The sequence below is a fragment of the Rhineura floridana genome, chromosome 2, assembly GCF_030035675.1.
Source record: "Rhineura floridana isolate rRhiFlo1 chromosome 2, rRhiFlo1.hap2, whole genome shotgun sequence".
In the NCBI taxonomy this organism is placed as follows: Eukaryota; Metazoa; Chordata; class Lepidosauria; order Squamata; family Rhineuridae; genus Rhineura; species Rhineura floridana.
The window spans coordinates 59,550,791-59,571,947 of record NC_084481.1 but is presented as its reverse complement, the minus strand read 5'-3'; the positions used below and the strand labels follow the sequence as shown (position 1 = coordinate 59,571,947).

At 42.3% G+C, this 21,157-nt stretch overlaps 1 protein-coding gene across 15 annotated transcripts in view; it reads right to left on the bottom strand.

Annotated features, from left to right (window-relative positions):
• Positions 1-21,157, bottom strand: part of NEB (nebulin) — a 293,643-nt gene that overhangs the window by 43,677 nt on the left and 228,809 nt on the right. For 13 of the 15 annotated variants that reach the window (XM_061608784.1, XM_061608789.1, XM_061608791.1 and 10 more), the window contains 11 exons: positions 20,249-20,353; positions 17,973-18,077; positions 11,581-11,688; positions 10,351-10,455; positions 9,321-9,425; positions 9,099-9,203; positions 7,914-8,018; positions 7,718-7,828; positions 3,142-3,252; positions 1,858-1,959; positions 1,616-1,720 (listed from right to left, as the gene is read on the bottom strand). In XM_061608784.1, coding sequence (XP_061464768.1) covers positions 1,616-1,720; positions 1,858-1,959; positions 3,142-3,252; positions 7,718-7,828; positions 7,914-8,018; positions 9,099-9,203; positions 9,321-9,425; positions 10,351-10,455; positions 11,581-11,688; positions 17,973-18,077; positions 20,249-20,353 — 1,167 coding nt within the window. Of the gene's footprint in view, positions 1-1,615; positions 1,721-1,857; positions 1,960-3,141; positions 3,253-7,717; positions 7,829-7,913; positions 8,019-9,098; positions 9,204-9,320; positions 9,426-10,350; positions 10,456-11,580; positions 11,689-17,972; positions 18,078-19,594; positions 19,700-20,248; positions 20,354-21,157 lie in introns of all 15 variants that reach the window. The other 2 variants (XM_061608785.1, XM_061608799.1) reach the window with 1 other exon arrangement.

Genomic DNA, 21,157 nt, shown 5'->3' with positions numbered 1-21,157 from the left:
CAAATTATATACCAGCAAACATATAATTTCCAAACACGTCTGCAGGAGCAGGAGGAGAATTTGCAGGGAGAATCAGTAGGTGAGTGGTGCTTAACCTTTCCTGTGCCTGCTGATCTTCCCCTGCAAATGTCCCTCCCACTAGGCTGTTGCTACCTGCAGTAATTTTTCCTCCAGTCTCTGAGACCAGCTAAGAAAATAATAAAAATTCAGCTATGAGGGGTGTTTGCACTGGAGCTTCCTAGTGGTGTTGGCCAATGACAGGGCCTTTTCAGTGGTGGCTCCCCATTTGTGGATTGCTTCATGAGTGAGGTGCATCTGTCTCTGTCACTATTGACTTTTAGGAGGAATTTGAAATGTTTCTTCTTTATCCAGACATTAGATGGCTGAAGGAAACTGTTCAGGCAATCTGGAGATCATTGGATGAAATAAAGTTTTAACTGTAACTGTTTTTTAGAACGTTTTAAACTTTTTAGAATTTTTTTTTGTTAAATTGTTTTGTTGATGTGTTTGCTGCACTGGGCTCCTTTGGGAAGAAGGTGAGAGATAAATTAAATAAATAAATAAAGTAAGGATTAAGTACCCCTGTCCATTTAGCTACTGATTCTCCCTGAAAATGCCCCTCACCCTGACATAAGCATTATAAGACAAACCCCATGTACGTCCCTAAGGCAGCTAACAGAGTGGATCTAATAAAAATTATCTGAACCCTTGCAGTGGGAGTCTATTGTATTTATAACTGTGCTACGTAACCAAAATAAGCATAAAAGCACCTTTTATGCTTATTTTGGTTACGTAGTTAAACAGAAATAATTTGTTTTGAAGGTGAAATAAGAGTTTAGTAATAAAAACCTCACCAAGAGAGAAACCCACCAGTGGAAACATGAATCCAGATTGCTTTCCAAATGCAGTGCTACTTTGTGGGAATGGGGACTCTGAGTGCACAAGGACCTTCTGTCCCACTCACTACAATGGAATGCGCAAATTGTCCCTTCGATGAGCTGAATGGGAAGCTCATCTACCCAGGAACACAATGCACAGAATGTAGTATTAATGTACTAGAAAAATAGGCCGTCAAAATCATATCATAACAATCTATCATTTCCAACCTTTTTTGATGTGATCTAGAACAGAGGTGGCTAACTCCCAATCAAGGGCTTGATCCAGGACCCCAAGCCAATTTTTGACTCCCAAGACCCCACCAATTTTTGTGACAGCTGTAAAATGAGAAAAAAGTTAAAGTCGGCATAGCACTTGGGGAAGGAGGTCCAGCACCCTGATAGGGATGCCATATTTTCCCTCCTCACTCATCAGACTAATAATTTGATGAGCAGAGAGGTCACAATAACTCCCCTCAGCTGATCTGTACAGGGGCTATGTGCCTATCCTGTATATGTGTGTGCATGTGAGAATGTGGGGTGGCCACAGCCACTGCTAGCATGTGGCTCCTGGAAGGATGGAAAAAGATTAATGTGGCCTTTTGGGCCATTAAAGTTTAGCTGTCCCTGATCTACAATGATTCACTATAAAGTTACCTTAGAAATCAATACTACATCCAAGACATTATGAAAAATGTATTGCCATATTGTTGCAAATTATGGAAACCAGTTGTTCATACCTGGCTTGTAAGTTTGGACACCTGCTTAGCAAGTTCAATATCTGGGCGTCCAAGCATGCTGACTCCCATACCAGCTTCTCCACGACCTTTGGCTTTGTATTCAATCTAAAATAAATCAATGAAATTTGATAAAGACACACTTTGGCTTCTACATGCTGAAATGACAGTAATCTTTAAACTATTTACATGTGTGTTACTATAATATCACAAATTACTGAACTGTTACACTGATATATACTTACTTCACTGACTAAATGAGAGACTTGGGTGGCTTTCTTAATATCAGGACGATCTGCCACACTAGTGTAATGGAGCTTGGATTTGGCATCTTTTTTGTATTGGATCTAGGTGAAAATGAGCATACAGAAAAGTGATTACTGTAATTTTTTAATTAGGAAAAAAGGACAGCAGAATGATGAAACTCAACAAGACATTTTTCTATTCAGTTTCCTATGAGTAGAATGGGCTCAGGGCGTGGGGAAACGGAGAATGAGGCTCCCAGATTGCAAGGATCCCTGGGTAGGATGAAATGTACATGTATAGCTCCTTCCCTATTCCCCTGGATATCTAAGAATGGAGACCTGGTTACACATGATTACACATGGCTTCTTTCTTCCATAGAAATTAATAGTAGCTATTCACTTTGGTGGAAGAAAGAAAAAGGCTACACTGGCTTAAGAACAGAAGAAGAGCCCTGCTGCATCAGGCCAAAGGCCCATCTAGTTAAGCATTCTGTTCTCACAGAAGGCAACCAGATGCCTATCAGCGGTCCGCAAACAGGACCTGAGTGCAATAACACTCTCCCCACTTGGGATTCCCAGCAACTGGTACCATAAGGCAGGTCAAGAGAAGAGATTGAATTCTGCTCCCACTCCAATACACAACTCTATACTTCAACAGCCTTCCAGTTGCAGTCTCCCATGTATAAGAGCCATGAATTTGGCAGGGAAAAAGTAATTCACTGACCTTAAAAAGACTTGGGAGTGGAATGAGAACAGGGGTAAAAGCTTCAAGCCAATCTTCTAAACTTAAGCCTAGAGTTTCATTATTTTGTGCATGTATACTCTTTAAAACAGAGTTATGAAGCTCAAATTAATGCAGAAAGAACATTTTTTCCCCTATGGATACCACGTTTGCAATAGGTTTGAAAGTACTAGGACAACATGTATTATTTAAGGGCTTGTAAGACGGAAGGTGAGTTTTTAAAAGCCACTTTTATTAAGATAAAATCTTATGATTTCTAATTCCATTTAATTTGTTTTGAACAGGTATCTCAAAATTGATCATATCTGGCATTAGAAAAGGAAACCTTTTTGTGAGGTTAGCACCTCCACCAGATAGGTTGCGATATCTGCCATACTCGTGCAAATTGTAGGCACATTACAATAGTTAAACAGAATCACACAGAAAAGAGTCAGCTACCCAGCTCAAAGTCAGGCTTCTAATATGGCCTGTAGTTTCAAAACGGTTCTTCTTGACAACTGTTCATACATAGTTTTAATTAAGTAACTGCAGAAATAACTTACATTACTCTGTTTCTTTGCCACTTCCATGGCATGCTTCACTTCAGGAGGTTCCAACATGATTGAATAGTCCGACTTGCCCTTTTCTTTCTGAAACTTCTTTTTATAATTTGTCTGTTTGGAAAGAGAAAGGTGTGCACTGAGGTGTGCTTTACTGACATTTAAAATAAGAAGAACGGATAAATGATTTTTACATATAAGGAAAATATATGTATGTGAGTGTTGCATGCACATGGACTTGTTGGTTAACTAGTTTTATCTCCTTATCTGCTGAAAGTTTTGCTCAATTTTTAAAAGCTCTGCAGCTATGCTACAGCATTTGACACATAAATGCCAACACAGTGAATCATAAGGACTGGTTTCTTCAAGGAAAGTTCAGCAGTCAAAAATACTTTGCTTACACTTATCAGTAAATAAGTGTTGGTTGTCTCCAAGGGGTGGCCCCCTGCTAATGGAAGACATTTTGATCTAACAGAGTCTTCTGTCAGTCAAGGGACTGAGGTGTCTTCTCACCTGTAGTCTCCTGTGTGGTTGGGTGTGAATGGTGGGGTGTGTGTGTGTGTACAACACACACACACACACACTTAAAATACCATCAAACTTGAAGGACACATGTTAGCTCATTAAGCTTAGTCATTCCCCATGTTGGGAATGGGTTAACTATATCACAGCAATTATGTGAAGGACACACAGCTGTACTGGATCAAAGGGGCTGGCTATAAAACACAAGCCCAGAGAGCCAGGCTGTGTGGGGGAAGATAGGAGTGTAGCTTATGTTGGTGATTATTTCTGTATGCACTTGGATAAAGTTTGTTTTACTGGCACAAAGCTCAATAGTGTCGGAGTGGTCTATTCCTGTTTGCCGGCTCAGGAGCGCTGTTACTCACACACCTCTGTGTCCTGTGCAACAAGTAACGTCTGCCTTGTTGGTTCGGGGCACAAGAGCTAAACAAAGGGTTATGGGCCCAGCCATAACAGCGGTACTTTGAAGCTGTGCAACAGACGTAGATCCAGAAAGTGCAATAAGGCAGCCGAGAGGGGTAAAAAGAATGGCAGCGTTTGGAGGCGCGTCTTTTCCCTTGGAGAGGCTGGGGAGCACCAACTACTCCTACTGGAAGGTAAAGACAGAAATGCTACTGGTGAAGGAGGGCGTGTGGCACACAGTTGCAGAAGACCCCCCTGCAGCCCCACCAGCAGAGTGGATAAGGGCGGCAGAGAAAGCTAAAGCTCTGATTATCCTAGCACTGGAAAATGAACAATTAATACATGTAAGAGGCTTAAACACTGCGAAGGAAGTGTGGAATGCATTACGAACTGTACACGTGAGGAAAACTGTGGGATCTAAGGTCCTACTTGCTAAAAGACTTTACCAAACACGTTACAAAGAAGGCGAGTCCATGCAGAGGCATTTACAGAACTTACAACGTTTGTTTGCCGAACTGCAAGAAATGGACATGCAGCATACACAGGAACAGATGGCATACATTACGCTGTCAACTTTAAATGATTCCTGGGACGGAGTAATAAGCGCGTTAGAAAGTTTGCCAGACGCAGAGCTCAGTGTTAATTACATCACAAACAAATTACTGCAAGAAGCAGAACGCCGACAAGAGAAAAGCAAACAGAGCAACAAAGAAAACCCGGAGCGGAATGAGCGAGGATCCATGGCATATGGAGTGAGACGCTGCTACAAATGCGGTTCCACAAATCATCTACGCAGACAATGCGAGGCTGAGATGAAAAGAAGAACACAACAATGCGAGAAAGACCCGTTTAAAGTGCATGTCGTAGGAACAAAAGAAAAGGACAATGAACTAAACAGAGCATCCTGGGCTGTGGACTCGGGAGCTAGTCATTTTTTGGCGAATAATGAAAAACAGTTTAAAACCCTGACCCCAACAACGAACCAGAACGTTTACTTGGCCGATGGAAGCTGTCGTGAAGTAAAAGGGGTAGGAGTGGTATATCTAAAATGTTTAAAAATGCTAGTTACCAATGTGCTTTATGTTCCCAGTATGGACAGGAATATAATGTCTGTAGCCAAGTTAAATGATATGAATTATGTTGTTCACTTTGACAAAGGGAGATGCACAATATGTAAGGGAAATAAGATATATGTTATAGGAAAGTTCAAAGAAGCATTGTTCATAGTAAATGATGAAGCCCCACTATGTGTAAACACAGTAGGGAATAAGCCACCTCATGATAAATGTATACACTTGTACCACAAAAGGTTGGGTCATGTCAGTTATGCAACACTTCTAAAAACAAAGAAGCATAGTGCAGACCTAATGTTTAAAACTTGTACGCAATATGAGGACTGTGACGTTTGTAGTGAATGGAAGTCGACAGCAGCTCCCATACACAAAGAAAGGCTGATAAGCACGCAAAGGCCATTTCAGCTAATACACATGGATCTGGCCGGTCCCTTTACACAATCTAAAGGCAATGCTAAGTTTTATTATGTGTTGGTCGATGACTACACGAGATTCGCTTTTGTTTACTTATTGCATAACAAAGCAGAAGCCGCTGAGAAGCTACAACATTTTGTGGAATGGGTAGAGGCTAGATTTAAGACCCGGATAGCAGCAATCCGGTCAGATAGAGGAGGAGAATTTTTATCCTCACCTCTGCAAAAATATCTCTACAACAAAGGGGTAAAACATGAATTAACAGCTCCTTTTTCACCCCATCAGAACGGGGTTGCAGAGAGGTACAACAAATTTTTACAAGACACTGTGAGAGCAATGTTAGGAGACTCTCCACTTACCAGGGATTTCTGGGGTGAATGTACGATATATGCTAACTATCTGTTGAACAGAGTATATACAAGTGCTGTAGATTGTACGCCTTATGAAATGATGTTTAACAAAAAGCCTTATCTTAACCATGTAAGGAAATTTGGAGCAGTATGTTGGGCTCATATTCCCAAACCTCAACGTAAAGGGAAACAGGGTCCAAGAGCACTAAAAGGCTACTACCTCGGTTATGAGGGGGCATATCACAGAGTCTGGTTAATGAAGGAAAAACATTTACATGTGTGTAGAAGTGTAAAAACTCAGGAACAAGACTGGGAAGACAGTACAAAACATGCAGAGATACACATAGACAGCACACACAATGAGCAACAGGAAAGAAACATTAAGCCTGATCCCCAGGAGAAGAGGGGAGGGGAAAATGTAGAAACCGCAGAAACAGAAGTAAAACAAGAGGCAGAGGAAAAAGAAGAAAGTCAGAGCATAAATGAGGTAGAACAAAACATAGAACAGACAGAATGTCCAGAACATACTATAGCAGAACCAGCACCCATCCTGAGACGGTCAGACAGAGCAAACCTAGGAAAACCGCCAGAAAGATTTAAGATAACTAATGTAGTAACGGAAAACAAAGTAAGAACAAAACCCTGTACACCCATAAACGAGGCAGTCTGTGCAAGACTACAGGATGGCGTATGGATTAGGGAAAAATGGCAAGAAAATGAATGGGACTGAGAATGTATATATAATGAATGTATTATGTATGTGTACAAAGACTGCTGTAAATAAAATTGTATAAATGTACACTGTAAAAAGAAATGTAAAATGTACTGTAATAGCTGAGCAACAGAAGCACCCAACAATGTGGAATGAGATGGGGGCTGTTAGCTCATTAAGCTTAGTCATTCCCCATGTTGGGAATGGGTTAACTATATCACAGCAATTATGTGAAGAATACACAGCTGTACCGGATCAAAGGGGCTGGCTATAAAACACAAGCCCAGAGAGCCAGGCTGTGTGGGGAAAGATAGGAGTGTAGCTTATGTTGGTGATTATTTCTGTATGCACTTGGATAAAGTTTGTTTTACTGGCACAAAGCTCAATAGTGTCGGAGTGGTCTATTCCTGTTTGCCGGCTCAGGAGCGCTGTTACTCACACACCTCTGTGTCCTGTGCAACAAGTAACGTCTGCCTTGTTGGTTCGGGGCACAAGAGCTAAACAACACAACCACCAAATGATTAGTAAACCTAAGTCTCCATCATTATGTCCATATTTTATTGACATTTAATGTAAAGTGACTAGGAAAAATTAACTATATTGAACACAGTTCTGTTTAATTTTTTTATTGTTGTTTTGCCACTGCCACCACCACTCATTTCTCTCACACTCCTTAATTTGCAGAATACTTCAAAATCTTTGCTATACGTTCATAAAAATCCCTTACCAATCAACTAATGCTTAACAGTTATGAATTATGCAAGCTCATATTAGGAGGAACAATTTCCAGATTTTTCAACGTACAGAAATTATCTCTGAAGGCATTCTACTCCTGCAAAATGTGAAGCTTCTATATACACAAAAGTTCAGAAACTCTATTCAACAAAGTTATTAAACTTACATTTATCTTTAACTATGTGAGTTGATACACTGGTATAAGCAACATCAGCACTGGTAAACAGGGAATACCATTTTAGTAATTAGCCATAATTAGCATACGATACAACGTACAGCAGACAAACAACAATTTCCATCACCAAGGGAATAAAACAAATGCAACAGACTACTCAACCTGATGTGAACATAGTAATGCAGAAGTAGTTTACCTCACTGACGTGCTTGGTTACTTCTTTGACATGAACAGTGTCTCGTGTTTCAGGCAATTTTGTAAAAGAACCATATGGAAGGTGCCTCTTAACATATTCTTTGTACTTGTTCTGATTATGAAGAGAAAAAATAGTTTCAAAAATCACATGTATTTAAGGAAGCATAAACTCTGAAGCCAGTATATATAAAAATTACCTCAGACACAAGAGCGCTAACAGTCTTTGCGAGAAGGATCTGAGGAGTGTCTGGAACTGGATGGATGATTCCTCTTTCCTTGTTATGCTTCTCTTTGTATTTTAACTAGGATATGGAATGGAAAATAGTAGTTTCAAGTAGTGTACATTAAACAGGGTTCCACAAATGGGCTCACCACTGGTGAGCACGTATTTTATTCTGGTGTGAGCGTCCCCATTGTTCTCTGGAGTGGACTGAAGACTGACAAGAGCTAGTTCAAATCTTGCAATGAGCCTCAGAGAGCCTTGGAGAGTCTTTCTAAAGTTGGTACATGGTCTGGGAAAATGTCCATTCTGCTGCTGGCTTGGGGCAAGGGTGACAGATATCCCTGACCTTGAACTGAGACTTGATAATGTTCAGCATGACAGGGACAGCTGGGAGTGGGAGAGCTGGGTGGCTTTCATGATGCAATTGTGCTGGGTCTTGGAGGTGTCAAGAACTAGGGATATGCTAGAATTCCATCCAGTTCGGATTTGGTACTGAATTTTCCATTAATTTGCTTATTCAGTATAGTTGCAGATCAGATTTTTACATAATGACTTTCTGCTGGTATTTGTGGAAATTGATTTAAAAAACACACATCTGTGTCTAAACTATTGAATTTAATAATATTTTATCAATATTTCCTTTATCAACATTCTCTTTCAAAATATCAACATTCCCTTTCAAAATACTGATATTAATATCAATATTTTTCCAAGGGAAAAAATGGATTGGTAAAAGCAGCAGCTTGTGGACAAAGAATGGACTCAAATCGATATCAGCCTGTTAGGCTGATGGAATGCTTTCAAACCAGCACCAGCCATTGGATCCGATCCCTATCCAGAACACACCGACAGTGTAGCAAGATGGCAGTGGTGTGTACAAACTTGGGTTGGTAACCAAAGCGAAACAAAATTTGGGGACCCCTGTAAATCATGGTAGATACTTGTCTCCTTACCACTACTACTAGCACTAAACCTGACACTAAGGGGTGTTTTCTTATACCATGCTTAACAGGGTTCTTGGTGTAACTGATTTGCAATGTGAAATAAATACCTATTTGCAAAAACATTATCATTTGCTTACATTATGGTTTCATTTATTTAGCATATTCAAGACTTACAAAGAAAAAAGATTTCATTAAAAAGATATTAAAGTACTCACATCACTCGACAAGATTGCATTCTTCAAAGCCAACACTGTATTTTTGTCATCTGTTACAGAGAGCTTGCATCCTCTAAAGTACTCTCGGTCAAGTTTGTATTCATACTACAAAGAAATAGGAAAATAAAAGTGAGAAAAGTGTGGCCTACTCCAACAGTGGTATACCTTACCATGTCAGGACATAAAGTGGGTGCATGCAGTTTCCTTTTCCCATTTCCTTACATCACTCTGTTGCAAAGACGTTTTGGCAGCTTGGATGAAGTCAAGTCTGTCTACAGTCCAGTCCCAGTGAGCCTTGGTTGCTTCATATTTCTTTTTGTAATCCAGCTGTTTAAAGAGAAATACAAACAATTCTAGCAAAAGCGCCACCATAAAACAAGGGTGAAAAGGAAGTTCTAGTTTGCAAAAATAAATAAGGCCTCTCATTGTTGGGACTGGGACAGACGCAAACACCAAGGGATTCCAACACTTCCACAGAAAGCTTCACTTCTCTCCAGTCATTTATGTTGGGCCACCAAGGACTCAGTATTTTTTACTTGTGGCCAGCGATTGCAAAAGACCACACTACGTAATAAGTAGGCTGTGTTTGCCACGGCTCAGAAGTTGTACAAGACTGAAGAGAAACAAATGATTAGAGGAGGGGAGCAAAGCACATTACTTTGAAATCTTGCCTCCTCCCACCACCAATTTAAAAATCGAGATGTCTTATCTTGTCTGTTTCTACTTCTTCATCCTTATCTGCCTTTCTTTCAGTTCTTATGAATCTATAGAATTTTAGCTCTGCTTGTGTTGCTATGGAAAACGCATGGCAAAAGGTATAACCACAGTTGTTGGTCACATTAAACAGAGAAAGAAAAGAAAGATGAAAAACTAGCCAGGTGCTGGGTTTTATGTTTGGAATGACTGACGTGCCTAAGCTGCCAGGGCTATACTATGTTAAATGATAATTTGTACTCCCCTCCCCCTTAAGCTGTACAGAGCTCTCTGAGGAAGCTAGGAGCTGAAAATTTTCACCACCTACCAATCTGTCTGAAGTACTCTGCCCAAAGAGATAGAGTGAACATATCTCCACCCCACACACATGTCTAAAGTTGGCATAAGATGCATTGCCTCATACAATCTGGCCAGGATTTTTAGAAGCATAGGGAAATGAGGTATCTAAAGAAGCCTGAATTGAGTGGGACCTGGGTGTCTTACTCCCTCAGTTTCCTTTGGAAGGCTTAGTCACTGACAACAATAGCATTGAACTCACATTGCTGTTTACTTTGTAGGCCTGTTTGGCAGATTTAATATGAACAGAATCTGGTACAACGTTGCAGTGAGACTTAGTCTGTTGATAGTCTTCTTTGTATTTCAACTGTTGAAAGAACCAAGAGATATTTTTTACATCTATGTAAGGAATACAATAGCACAGTCAAACAGACATCATACCAAAGACCTCTTAGACCCAATGAGCCAGTGAATTCATCAAACATCAGAGTAGTTATGATGGACTAATATGGATAATGGCAATGGAAAAATCCAGCTTTGAGCAAGCTGTTTAGAACTTTTGTTACAGCCAACTGACAGCCATTGTAAGACCTTGGCACCTGGACTAATAATAAAGATGCATGCAGCCCTGCTCTCTTGTCCCCCATGATTATAGTCATGTGGTCCTGAAAACCCAACTAGAACTACAGTTATCATTGCTTCTCCAGCAACGAATATAAATATGTATTCATAGTAGAAAGTAGGAGAAAAATAACTTTCCACACAGAAAACAAATTAACTTGTAATTCAAACAGATGCATAGTCCAGTGTAAACTTCTCTTACACTTCTAAAGCCACCCGTATGAATAGATCAACATTCTTTTGAAAATAATGTCTGAAAATTAATTGCATAGGGTTGTATCCATGCTTCACCTTCCATGGATGGAAAGGTTCCTTCCATCCACAGAAGGCCTTTGATCCAGTGGGGAAGGGGAAGCAAATTTAGCTGACTCCTTCCCCCCCCCCCAGCAGCATCATCTCCCACCTGGAAGGTTCCACAGCCCTCCACAAAAGTGTGAGAAGTGGTGCTTGGAGCTGCAGAGAAAGACAGGGATTTTGCAAATGTCACTTACAGTCTTCCACCAATGGAAGTATCTGCTCCTGCTAGTGGGAACAAAGTGTAGTTCTAACTTCCAACCCATAGTAAGTGAGTCTCTGGGTCCTTCTTTTCATCCCCATAACAATGTAAGCAAACTGATGACAGCTAATAAATAATGTGTAAATATGAGAAGATGCTTTATTTATGCTCCTGCAACAATTAGTTCAGCAAATATTGGTTCATGGCAAATAATAACCATATTTATAAACACTCTTACCTATTATATTTAAAGAATGAGACTTAAATAGTCTAAGGCTAGCTTTTATCTCAGTATATATAATCTTACAGATTAATGGGCAAAAATTATTTAGGAACTTAATAACAGAGACAATTTCAAATATATTGTTTACTTACATCACTTATTCTGTCCTTGACCTTCCGTACATGGAGTAACATGGGAGTATCGTGGATTGTGGTATAACCCTTTGGTTTGGCCTTGTTGTATTCCAGCTTGTAAAGGATCTGACAGGAAAAACGGGTCAGGTTAGTATAGCTAGTAGCTGTAAAGGACATTTTAATTTAAACAAAAAGAATCAAAGTGAAATTGCAGCAGATATCTATGCAGGGAATTGCCAAAGGGCTGTGCCATATGATTGCCCATCCTCACTCCCATGAATTTGTTTTCTGTTAAACCAATCTAGAGGAGATTGGTGGTAGGGAGGGCATGTGGTGCATGTATAGTTCCTGCACAGGGTGGGAGCCTGTGCAGTGAACTGAATGATAGAAGAAAGTCGCCAGATGCCTTCAGAGTGAGAGTCTGTAACTGGCAGAAGTCTGGCCCTCCCTGGGTGTGAGACAGGAGAGGGAGTAGATGGGCCCTGTGTGAAAAAGTTTGAATGGATATGACTGTTCCCAATCCTTGCAAAGGCCTACTGGGATAATTCGCTCCAGCAGGTTTTGTTGGTGGGCTCACGTTGTGGGCCCATATCAGGTGTTGAGGAGTCTTAGTACAGAGGAACATGGGTGATGCCACCCCAATTTCAGTGATTACGGGCAGAGGAAAATATAGCCATGGGGAGGTGGTGAATCACCACAGAAGATGAGGGCAAGGCTATCTGCGCCTTGTTCCTTGCTGCCACTCCTCTCACGGATGGGTTCCTTGTTGCTCATCTGCTGTGCCCACTGGCCTATGTGTGTTGTTGTTTAATGCCAGATTGGTACACAATAAGACCACACTCATCCATGGTTTGATAGTGGATGAAGGTGCCGATTTGGTGTGAATTACTGAGACCTGGGTGGGTGAGCTTGGAGGAGTTCTTCTGACCCAATTTTGCCCATCTGGATATTCGGCGCAATACCAGCACAGGCTGCAGGGAAGGGGGGAGGAGTTGCTGTGGTCTATAGAACTTCCATCTCTGTCACCAGGAAACCACTCTGTCTTGGAGCTGCCTGTGAGGGCTTGCACCTGGTGTTGGGCCAAGGAGACAGTAAACTAGGATTGCTGCTGGTGTACCATCCACCCTGCTGCCCAGCAGCTTCTCTGACCGAGCTGGCAGAGGCCTTCTCGGCTGTGGTGTTGGAGGAGCCCAGAACGATAGTGCTGGGTGATTTCAATGTCCACACTGAGGCTGCCTCTAGTGTTCCAGCTCAGGACTTCATGGCCTCCATGAAGACCATGGGGCTGTCTCAAGTTGTTACTGGCCCAACACATAGGGCAGGGCACACCCTCGACTTGGTTTTTGCTCCAGATGGAGGAAGGGGTGGTCTGGAGATGGGGGGTTGGATGTCACCCCATTCTCATGGTGAGATCACTTCCTGGTGAAGTTTAGACTTATGGCTCCGATCCTTCCCTGCAGGGGTGGTGGACAGATTAAGATGGTCGGCCCCCGGAGCCTAATGGAATCCACAGGATTCCTGAATGCCCAGGGGGAGTTCCCAGTAAATAGAGTAGGTGACCATCTTGAAGCCCTTGTCATGCTGAGGAACAGCGAGGTGCATCAGGCTCTTGACACAGTTGCCCCTGAGTGCCCTTGTGATGTTCCTGTAGGTTAAGCATCTGTAAATATGGTAAATGCGGGTCTATTATGTGATGTATGGTAATTGACTGAGAGAAAGGGGGAGTACATGGGTGAGAAGCTGAAGTATGCTGGATGATGATTGGCTGAGTGGCTGGCTGGCTGAAGTATAAATGGAGGTTTGTGAGTGATGGGAGGGGGAGAAGTAGTTGAGTTGGTTGGAGTGAGGTCGTTTGGTGAGGGTTGGTTGGCAGAGTTCTGAGGGAAGTTTGGATTTTATTTGGCTGATATTTAAAGGGTATATATATGAACAGAAACATAAAGAGTGACCATATATGAAACCATACGCTTGTGAAACATTCCTAAAGTAATCTTGTTATTTCCTGTTATTAGCAAATACATACTTATTGGGTTTACCAAAGGCCTGATCCTTGGCTGGGGAATATACAGACCAGAAGGAAGGGCAAGGTAATTACCAAGGCTGGAGGGAAACTGTATCTAATGGTGGAAGCGGTGAAGGGAGATATTGTAACAAGTCAAGTATCCAGAGCAACCCAGAGTTGTATGCTTTATATATAAAGATACAAAGGGGTTGGGAACAGCATAGCCACACAGTCACAAAGTAACAAGCTATAGAGAGACTGAGGCAAGGTCTCTGGGAGTATTGGTTACAGGAAGTGACTGGTGGTGCTGCCTAGCAGTGGGATCTAGTGAGATCTGTGCTAGAGCGGAGTGAGAAACCATATAAAGGACGGTCCGGACTGGTGGTGTCCCTGGTGGTGCCTAGTGAAAGGCAGTAGCCACAAGCAGGTGGGAACCTGACAGGGAGAACCAGGGAAGGAAGTCACAGCCCTCTCCAGCATTGTGGGGCCCGATTTGCACCTTGGTACACCAGTGAGCTAAGGGCAATGAAACAGGCTGGACGATGGCTATAGCACAAGTGGCGAAAGACGTGCTGTGAGGCTGATCAGGCATGAGTAAAACATCATAACCGTGCCTACTGTGCGGCAGTGAGGGTGGTGTAAAAGGCCCACTTCTCTGCCTCCATCGCATCCTCAAGTAGCCGTCTGGTGGAGCTTTTCCTTATTGTCAGGGGTCTGTTGACATCATCTCCAGGAAATTGAGTTTTAGACCCTTCGGAGGCCCACTGTGAATTGTTTGCAAGGCACTTTGAGGGTAAAGTTGCTCACCTCCGTAGCAGTCTTGATGCCCCATCCACATCTACTGTAGTCCCTAATGAGGTGTCCAGTGCAACATCTGCTGCAACTTCTTGGAAATGGTTTCAGTTGATGTGGCCTGATGTCATGGACAAGGTACTTGCGATGATGTGGCCAGCAACGTGTCCTCTCGACCCTTGCCCTTCTTGGCTTATTAAAGCTTGCTGAGGGGGTCTGACCAAGTGGATCCAGGGTGTGGTCAATGCATCATTGCGGGAGGGAGTGGTTCCAGCCACCTTGGAAGAGGCAGTGATCGAACCACTCCTGAAAAAGCCCACCCTGGACCCATTGGTTTGTGACAACTACCAACCGGTTGCAAATACCCCCTTTTTAGGGAAGGTGATTGAGAGAGCTATGGCACAGCAATTGCAAGTACTCTTGGATGAAACAGATTATCTTGACCCATCCCAGTATGGGTTCAGGCCTGGTTATGGGACTGAATCAGGCTTGGTCGCCCTGATGGATGAACTTTATCAGGAGAAGGACAGGGGGAGTGCAACCCTGTTATTCTTACTTGATCTCTCAGCAGCTTTTGATACCATTGACCATGGTATCCTTCTGGGCTGACTTGGTGAGATGGATATTGGAGGCACTGTTTTACAGTGGTTCCGATAGTATCTCCAGGATCGCTCTTAGAGAATAGCATCGATTGACAGTCTTTTGGCCCCCTGGCAGTTGTGCTGTGGGGTGCCGCAGGGTACCATCTTGTCCCCCATGCTGTTTAACACCTATATGAAGCCATTGGGAGCAGTCATCAAGAGCTTTGGGGCAAGGTGTCAGCAGTATGCTGATGATACCCAGCTCTATTTCTCCATAACATCTGAACCGGGAGAGGCCGTGCAAGCCCTGGACCGCTGCCTGGACTCGGTGGTGGGCTGGATGAGGGCCAATAAACTGAATCTGAATCCTAGCAAGATGGAGGCGCTGTGGGTTGGTGGTTCCCAAGTTTGGATAATTGGTCAGTTGACTGCTTTGGATGGAGTCGTACTCCCTCTGAAAGAGCAGGTCTGTAGTCTGGGGGTGCTCCTGGATCCATCTTTGTCACTAGAGGCCCAGGTGACCTCCGTGGCTAGGAGTGCCTTTTACCAGCTTTGGCTGGTAAGACTGCTGCAGCTGTTTCTGGACCAGGATAGCCTGGCCACTGAGGTCCACGGACTGGTTACCTCCAGGCTGGATTACTGTAATGCATTCTATGTGTGGCTGCCCTTGGGGTTGGTCTGGAAGCTGCAACTGGTGCAAAATGTGGCAGCGAGACTGCTCCCTGGGGCAGGGTATCGCCAGCATGTCACCCCGCTGCTGAAAGTATTGCACTGGCTGCCCATTTGCTACTGAGCCAAGTTCAAGCTTCTAGTTTTGGTGTACAAAGCCCTATACAGCTCAGGACCAGGATACCTGAAAGACCGTCTTACCCTTTATATACCCAGTCAATCACTACGCTCTGCAGGTGAGGGCCTCCTGCAGATACCATCTTATCAGGAGGTCCATTCTGCACAATATAGGAAACGGACCTTTAGTGTGGCAGCACCTACCCTGTGGAATTCCCTCCCCTTAAATATTAGGCAGGCGACATCTCTGCTATCTTTTCAGCGCCTTTTGAAGACTTTCCTCTTTCAACAAACCTTTTAAGTTGAGACCTATCCCAGTCTGCGTCTGTGTTAGAATTGCTCGTTAATTTTTTTAATAATGTTTATAACCCTTTTTAAAAGATGTTTTTAAAGCTTTTTTAAAAAAATTTTTTGTTGTTTTGTTTTAACGTATTTTAAGGTCCATTTTTATGATGTTTTCAAGTGTTTTTAGCGCTTTTGTTTGCCGCCCTGGGCTCCTGCTGGGAGGAAGGGCGGGATATAAATCAAATAATAAATAAATAAACTCCCATCAGTTGTCCATGGATGTGCTGAACAGAGTTGGATTGAAGGATATCTCTCCCAAATCACAACCTTACCCACCCAGTGCATTCTCCCTGCCTCCACTCAGGTCCTGCTCAGATGCTTCCCATAGTCATCTGGTTGGTCACTGTGAGAACAGAGAGCTGGACTATGATGGGCCTCTTGGTCTGATCCAGCAGGGCTCTTCTTACATTCTTAACCCATCTTCAGTGTGTGAGGGGAAGCAAGTGTGCACAGTTCCTCCTCACCTCCCCAGTGTGCCATTCCCACCTGTAAATGTGTGGATAGGATATTCAAATGCTGCCGACATGCATACAATTGCATACAGGTGAAACTCTGCACAAGTGATCTACTACACTGAAGTAATAAATCACCTATATGATTTGAGCTTTCTGTGCATGGGCATTATTTGGACCTTCTGCCCCCAAATATACAGGTAGAAATAGTGGAGGCAGGGATGGCATATTGGGTGTTTAGGACCATGATCCTGGCTATCAGGTTTGGACTGCAATCCTTCCAACTGATGGCACTGTCTTAATTAGCCCTACTTTTACTCATAGTCTCCACAAGTGCATTCCCATAGGAAGTTCCCACCTTCCCAATTCATCATTTAAAGAGCAAAAAAAGTATTGGAGAAAGCCTGGTACACAGCTTCTTATACTAAGTCTGTAACCTCTCACATGTGGGTGTGCTAACTGTGCCCCGACTCCTATCTGCCATGGAGAGAGACAGAGGATCAGGGCAGATTATGTATAGGAACTATGCACTTGGCAGTGTAACATAGGGGACAGTGTGTAGGTGGATGGTGACTGGTACTAGGAAAACCTGGGCTCAAATGTCCATGCTGGGATGGGCAAAAAATCCACTTAATTCCAACACGGGGATGGGAAAGAAGCAGATTATTCACTCATCCCAGCCTGCAGCCTGTTGCTTGCCCCACTGGGTGACACCTCCTCTTCCTCCTCTTCTTCCTCCAGCCCTGATGGGGAAGCTGTTTCTATGGCCTCTGCTCTATCATTCCACCGGGGGGGGATGTTCTCCTTTCCTGCCTTCTCCTTCTCTGTGGTGTGGGGGAGGGCAGACACAGGGTAGGTCTGTGTCAGATCCTAACCTCACAGAACTTATTGACCAATCTTGGGCTAGTTACTGTTGTATCACCCTAACTTCTGTCACAGGGTTGTTGAGATAATACATTTAGAGAAAGGTAATTTTGTCACCCTGAGCAAGTTGAAGGAAGGGAGGAATGGGTGTGAAACTGTTCCATGCTTCCCCCAGTTGCCCACTAGGCCCACCTTCCCCAACTTCATGCCTTCAGATATTGTTGGACTTCAATTCCCATCAGCCCCAGCCAGCACGGCTGGAGATGATGAGAGTTGTAGAAGGAGCAAACCAGGTTGGGGAAGGCTGCACTCGGCAACTGATGTTCATTAGAGTTCTCTCGAACATCACTCATTTTCCTGAGCATCCTCAGGCACCAGGCACTGTTGCTCTTTTCCTCAGCTTCCTACTTTCTAACTTAATAAGTGCACTGGCATTAGCCAAAACTGGCAAGCTGGTTGTCTCTTACCACAGTCTTCCTCTCCCATCCTCTCAGTCCTGAAAATCCTGACTGTCCCTATCATTACCACACAAAGATTAGTCCAGAAAGGCACAATGACATTTTTTGTTATTACAATTTCTGCACTTACATCACTGATTTGCTTGTTGACTTTTGTAGTCCTCAGGTGCTCTGGAGTATCCACAATAGTTGTATACTTGTCCTTCTGCTTTTCATATAGCTGTTTGTATTTGTACTATGGAAAGAAAAATAAGTAGCAGTGAATGGTGTGGAATAGCAGTGGAAAAAACACCACAAATAACACGTTTTAAGAAGAGAGCTAGTCTTAGCCTGTCAGCAGCTGTCACAGGACTCAACTGAAACAGTGTACGTGGGGGAGCCAAGCCCACACAATGGAAATGCCAGAGTTAAGCTGCTTTTGGTTACACTGACTTCAAAGTAGGCCAAGTGTGGCGTACTGAATAGAGTGCTGGATTTGGACTAGGGAGCTTATATTCAGTCACCCCTCAGCCACGTAGCTCCAGGGATGGTCATTTGAAAGTCATCATCTCTAACCTTAGCCCACAGACTTAATGCAAAGATAAAAATGGCATAATCCCATTCTCTAGGCAGGATGCAGATGAGATCAATAAATGAACTAAACTAGCAGGGTACTAGCAGAGTTTAACACAAGTGGATAAAATCCCAACTCTCCAATTGCACTTGAAATCAAAGGAGCTACTTACCCAAATAAGCAGAGTGGGTGAGTAACAACTTTTAGAATGTACTAAAGTGAATGTTTTCAGCTCAGTGGAGCCTATAAGGCCTACTGAAATGTGAATGAGGTTGTGCCTGCTTATGATTGTGGACTGCAGTCCCCTATAACCAGAAATCTAAGGTAAAGCTTACAAAGTTGATTTGTACCTTTGGTTATTTTATTAATAGAGTTTAAGATTGCTTTGGTTAACTGTGCATCTAATCAACATTTTACTTATAGCATATGGGGGGATGTAAAATTGTGACAGATGATTATGCTGATGATTTAAATATATTAAATAATTAAATGAAATATGCTTATGGAACATGGGAGAATAGGCATTCGTTTACAAATGGTTTTATACAGCTGAAAATCTTGGTCCAGTTTCTAATAAATTTGGGAAACATACTCAAAATCTTAAAGGTGGTCTAAGAACAAGGTAGAAACCTTTCAAAATGTTGCTTCATTCTCAGTGCATGTAAATATATGGTAAGACAACACAGAGCATGCAAAATGAGAACAAATGCATGCATAATGAACAGGCAACACATACAAAATATATATGTATAGGTTAGATACAGGAAACCCAGTCCCTGGAATAGGAACACCAGTTTTAAGGTGGATGGCATTCCAAACCTAATGATACTTCCATTTTAAAAATGTCATTGATTTTAATGCAAGTTATTTCTAAGTGAACGTGCTTATGAACACAGCCTGCCCCCTGATCCTGACTGCTTTTACTTGCAAGTCAAAAGAACTTAGTTCGATAAAAATATTTAGAATCTAGAGGGTTCTCCTGCTCAAAAATTATCAATAGATTCATACAATTTGACAGCCAAATATTCCTTTTTAATTAGCTTGTGAATCCCAGTCTCTGGAGTTTAAACACTACGAAATGCACTTGGTATTGGATTAGTCATATATTATGGAAGAGATATTGGATAGCTTTTCACATATCCGTATTGCAACTAAGTCCCATTTTGTAACAAGAAGCCTACAGTCCTACACACACTTACCTGACTCTCCTGAATTGTGTTGTACAATGCTGTCAGCATATCTGGTCGCAGAATTTCATTACATCCATGTTGCAGGAACAACTTGGCACTAGACTTATATTTTCTCTGTTCATGCAAACATCGACGAAGCACAAAAGAGACTTATGAAGACAATGAGCAACAAGAAAATGCTCTAGATCTCAGTACAATGAGATTTAGGCCTTTGGGATACTCGTGTATTCTCAGGATTGCACCAATTCACCAATGGCAACAGAATCAACAGACACATAACTGGATTCAAAACTAGGAAACTTGGTTTCCATACCATTTTCCTTCTACATATTTTTTGCTTTTGAGCTTTTAATTATAAATGACAGAGTTCATTCATTTCTAGATTATCTGTGTGTCTCAACATTTAACAATTTTTATTATACATTGGTGCATAGTTCATGAGATCACAGAGTATGGATAGGCTCACTCAAAAAGCTGGTGTGCTGTTTTGGGTGGCAAAGTACAGATAGCTTCAGATACAAACAGAACAGAACAGATCATTTTCAATATCATAGGCAAAACCTATGACATCATTGACTGCAGGCATTTCAGACAGGTAAAGGTAGACATCCAAGAGTGACAACAGCCACATTCCAGATGTCCTGGCCAACACTGTCACAGTACCTGACTGCTTAGTTCGCCTCCCAATTTGGCCAGCAAGGTTCTAGGGTCATCCACCACAAAGGAATACTTATCCTTCTTCTTCTCATAATCAGATTTGTACAATTTCTGTTCACATCGAACAGTAGCAAAGTAAAAAGGTGGAGGAACAATAATATGTTGCAGTCAATACTTCAACAAAGCAAAAATCTTTAAATAATTTCACCCATTTAAAGAATACAAGAAAAAAAAAGCAGATGTGGGCTCAATTATAACATATACAGAGCAATCCTATGCAGGTTTACTCAGAAGTAATCCTGACTGGGTTTGATTATCTTAATCCTAGGTAAGAATGAATAGGATTGTAGCTTTAAATGTAACACATGAAAAGATGTAAACCCTGTAAATCCTTTATGGCCACCCTCCAGTTACTGACAATTTTGACTTCATCTGCATTTATCAGATACACATTTTAGTATACATTTTGGGGTTAAAAATATATGTACAATCTATAATATAGCACATAATTAGCAGAATGGGACCTGGCTATTTATCATTTTGAAATAGCACTATATGTAAAGACCATAATTTAGCACATAGGGATACTAAACCCATTAGATGGAATCCAATTGGTGTCACAGAACAGGGAGGGAAGAAATTTTCTCATCCCCCTCCATACCGTCCACCCTCCCACAAAATCTGTTCTGGAGGGTTGGGGACCCTCCTCATTTCCCAATGGATGCCTTTCATCAGCAGAGTGATACCAGTCAGACCCACCATTTCTTCAGTGGGCTTTATGGATGCTGGCCTCTGTGCTGCACTTAGAGCAATTTATTTACTTCTCAGCTACGTATGCAACAAAATCTTAGCTTTTTATGTGATGAAAACTACAAAAGGGAAACACCCTGCACCTAGAACCGCAGATATGTGTCA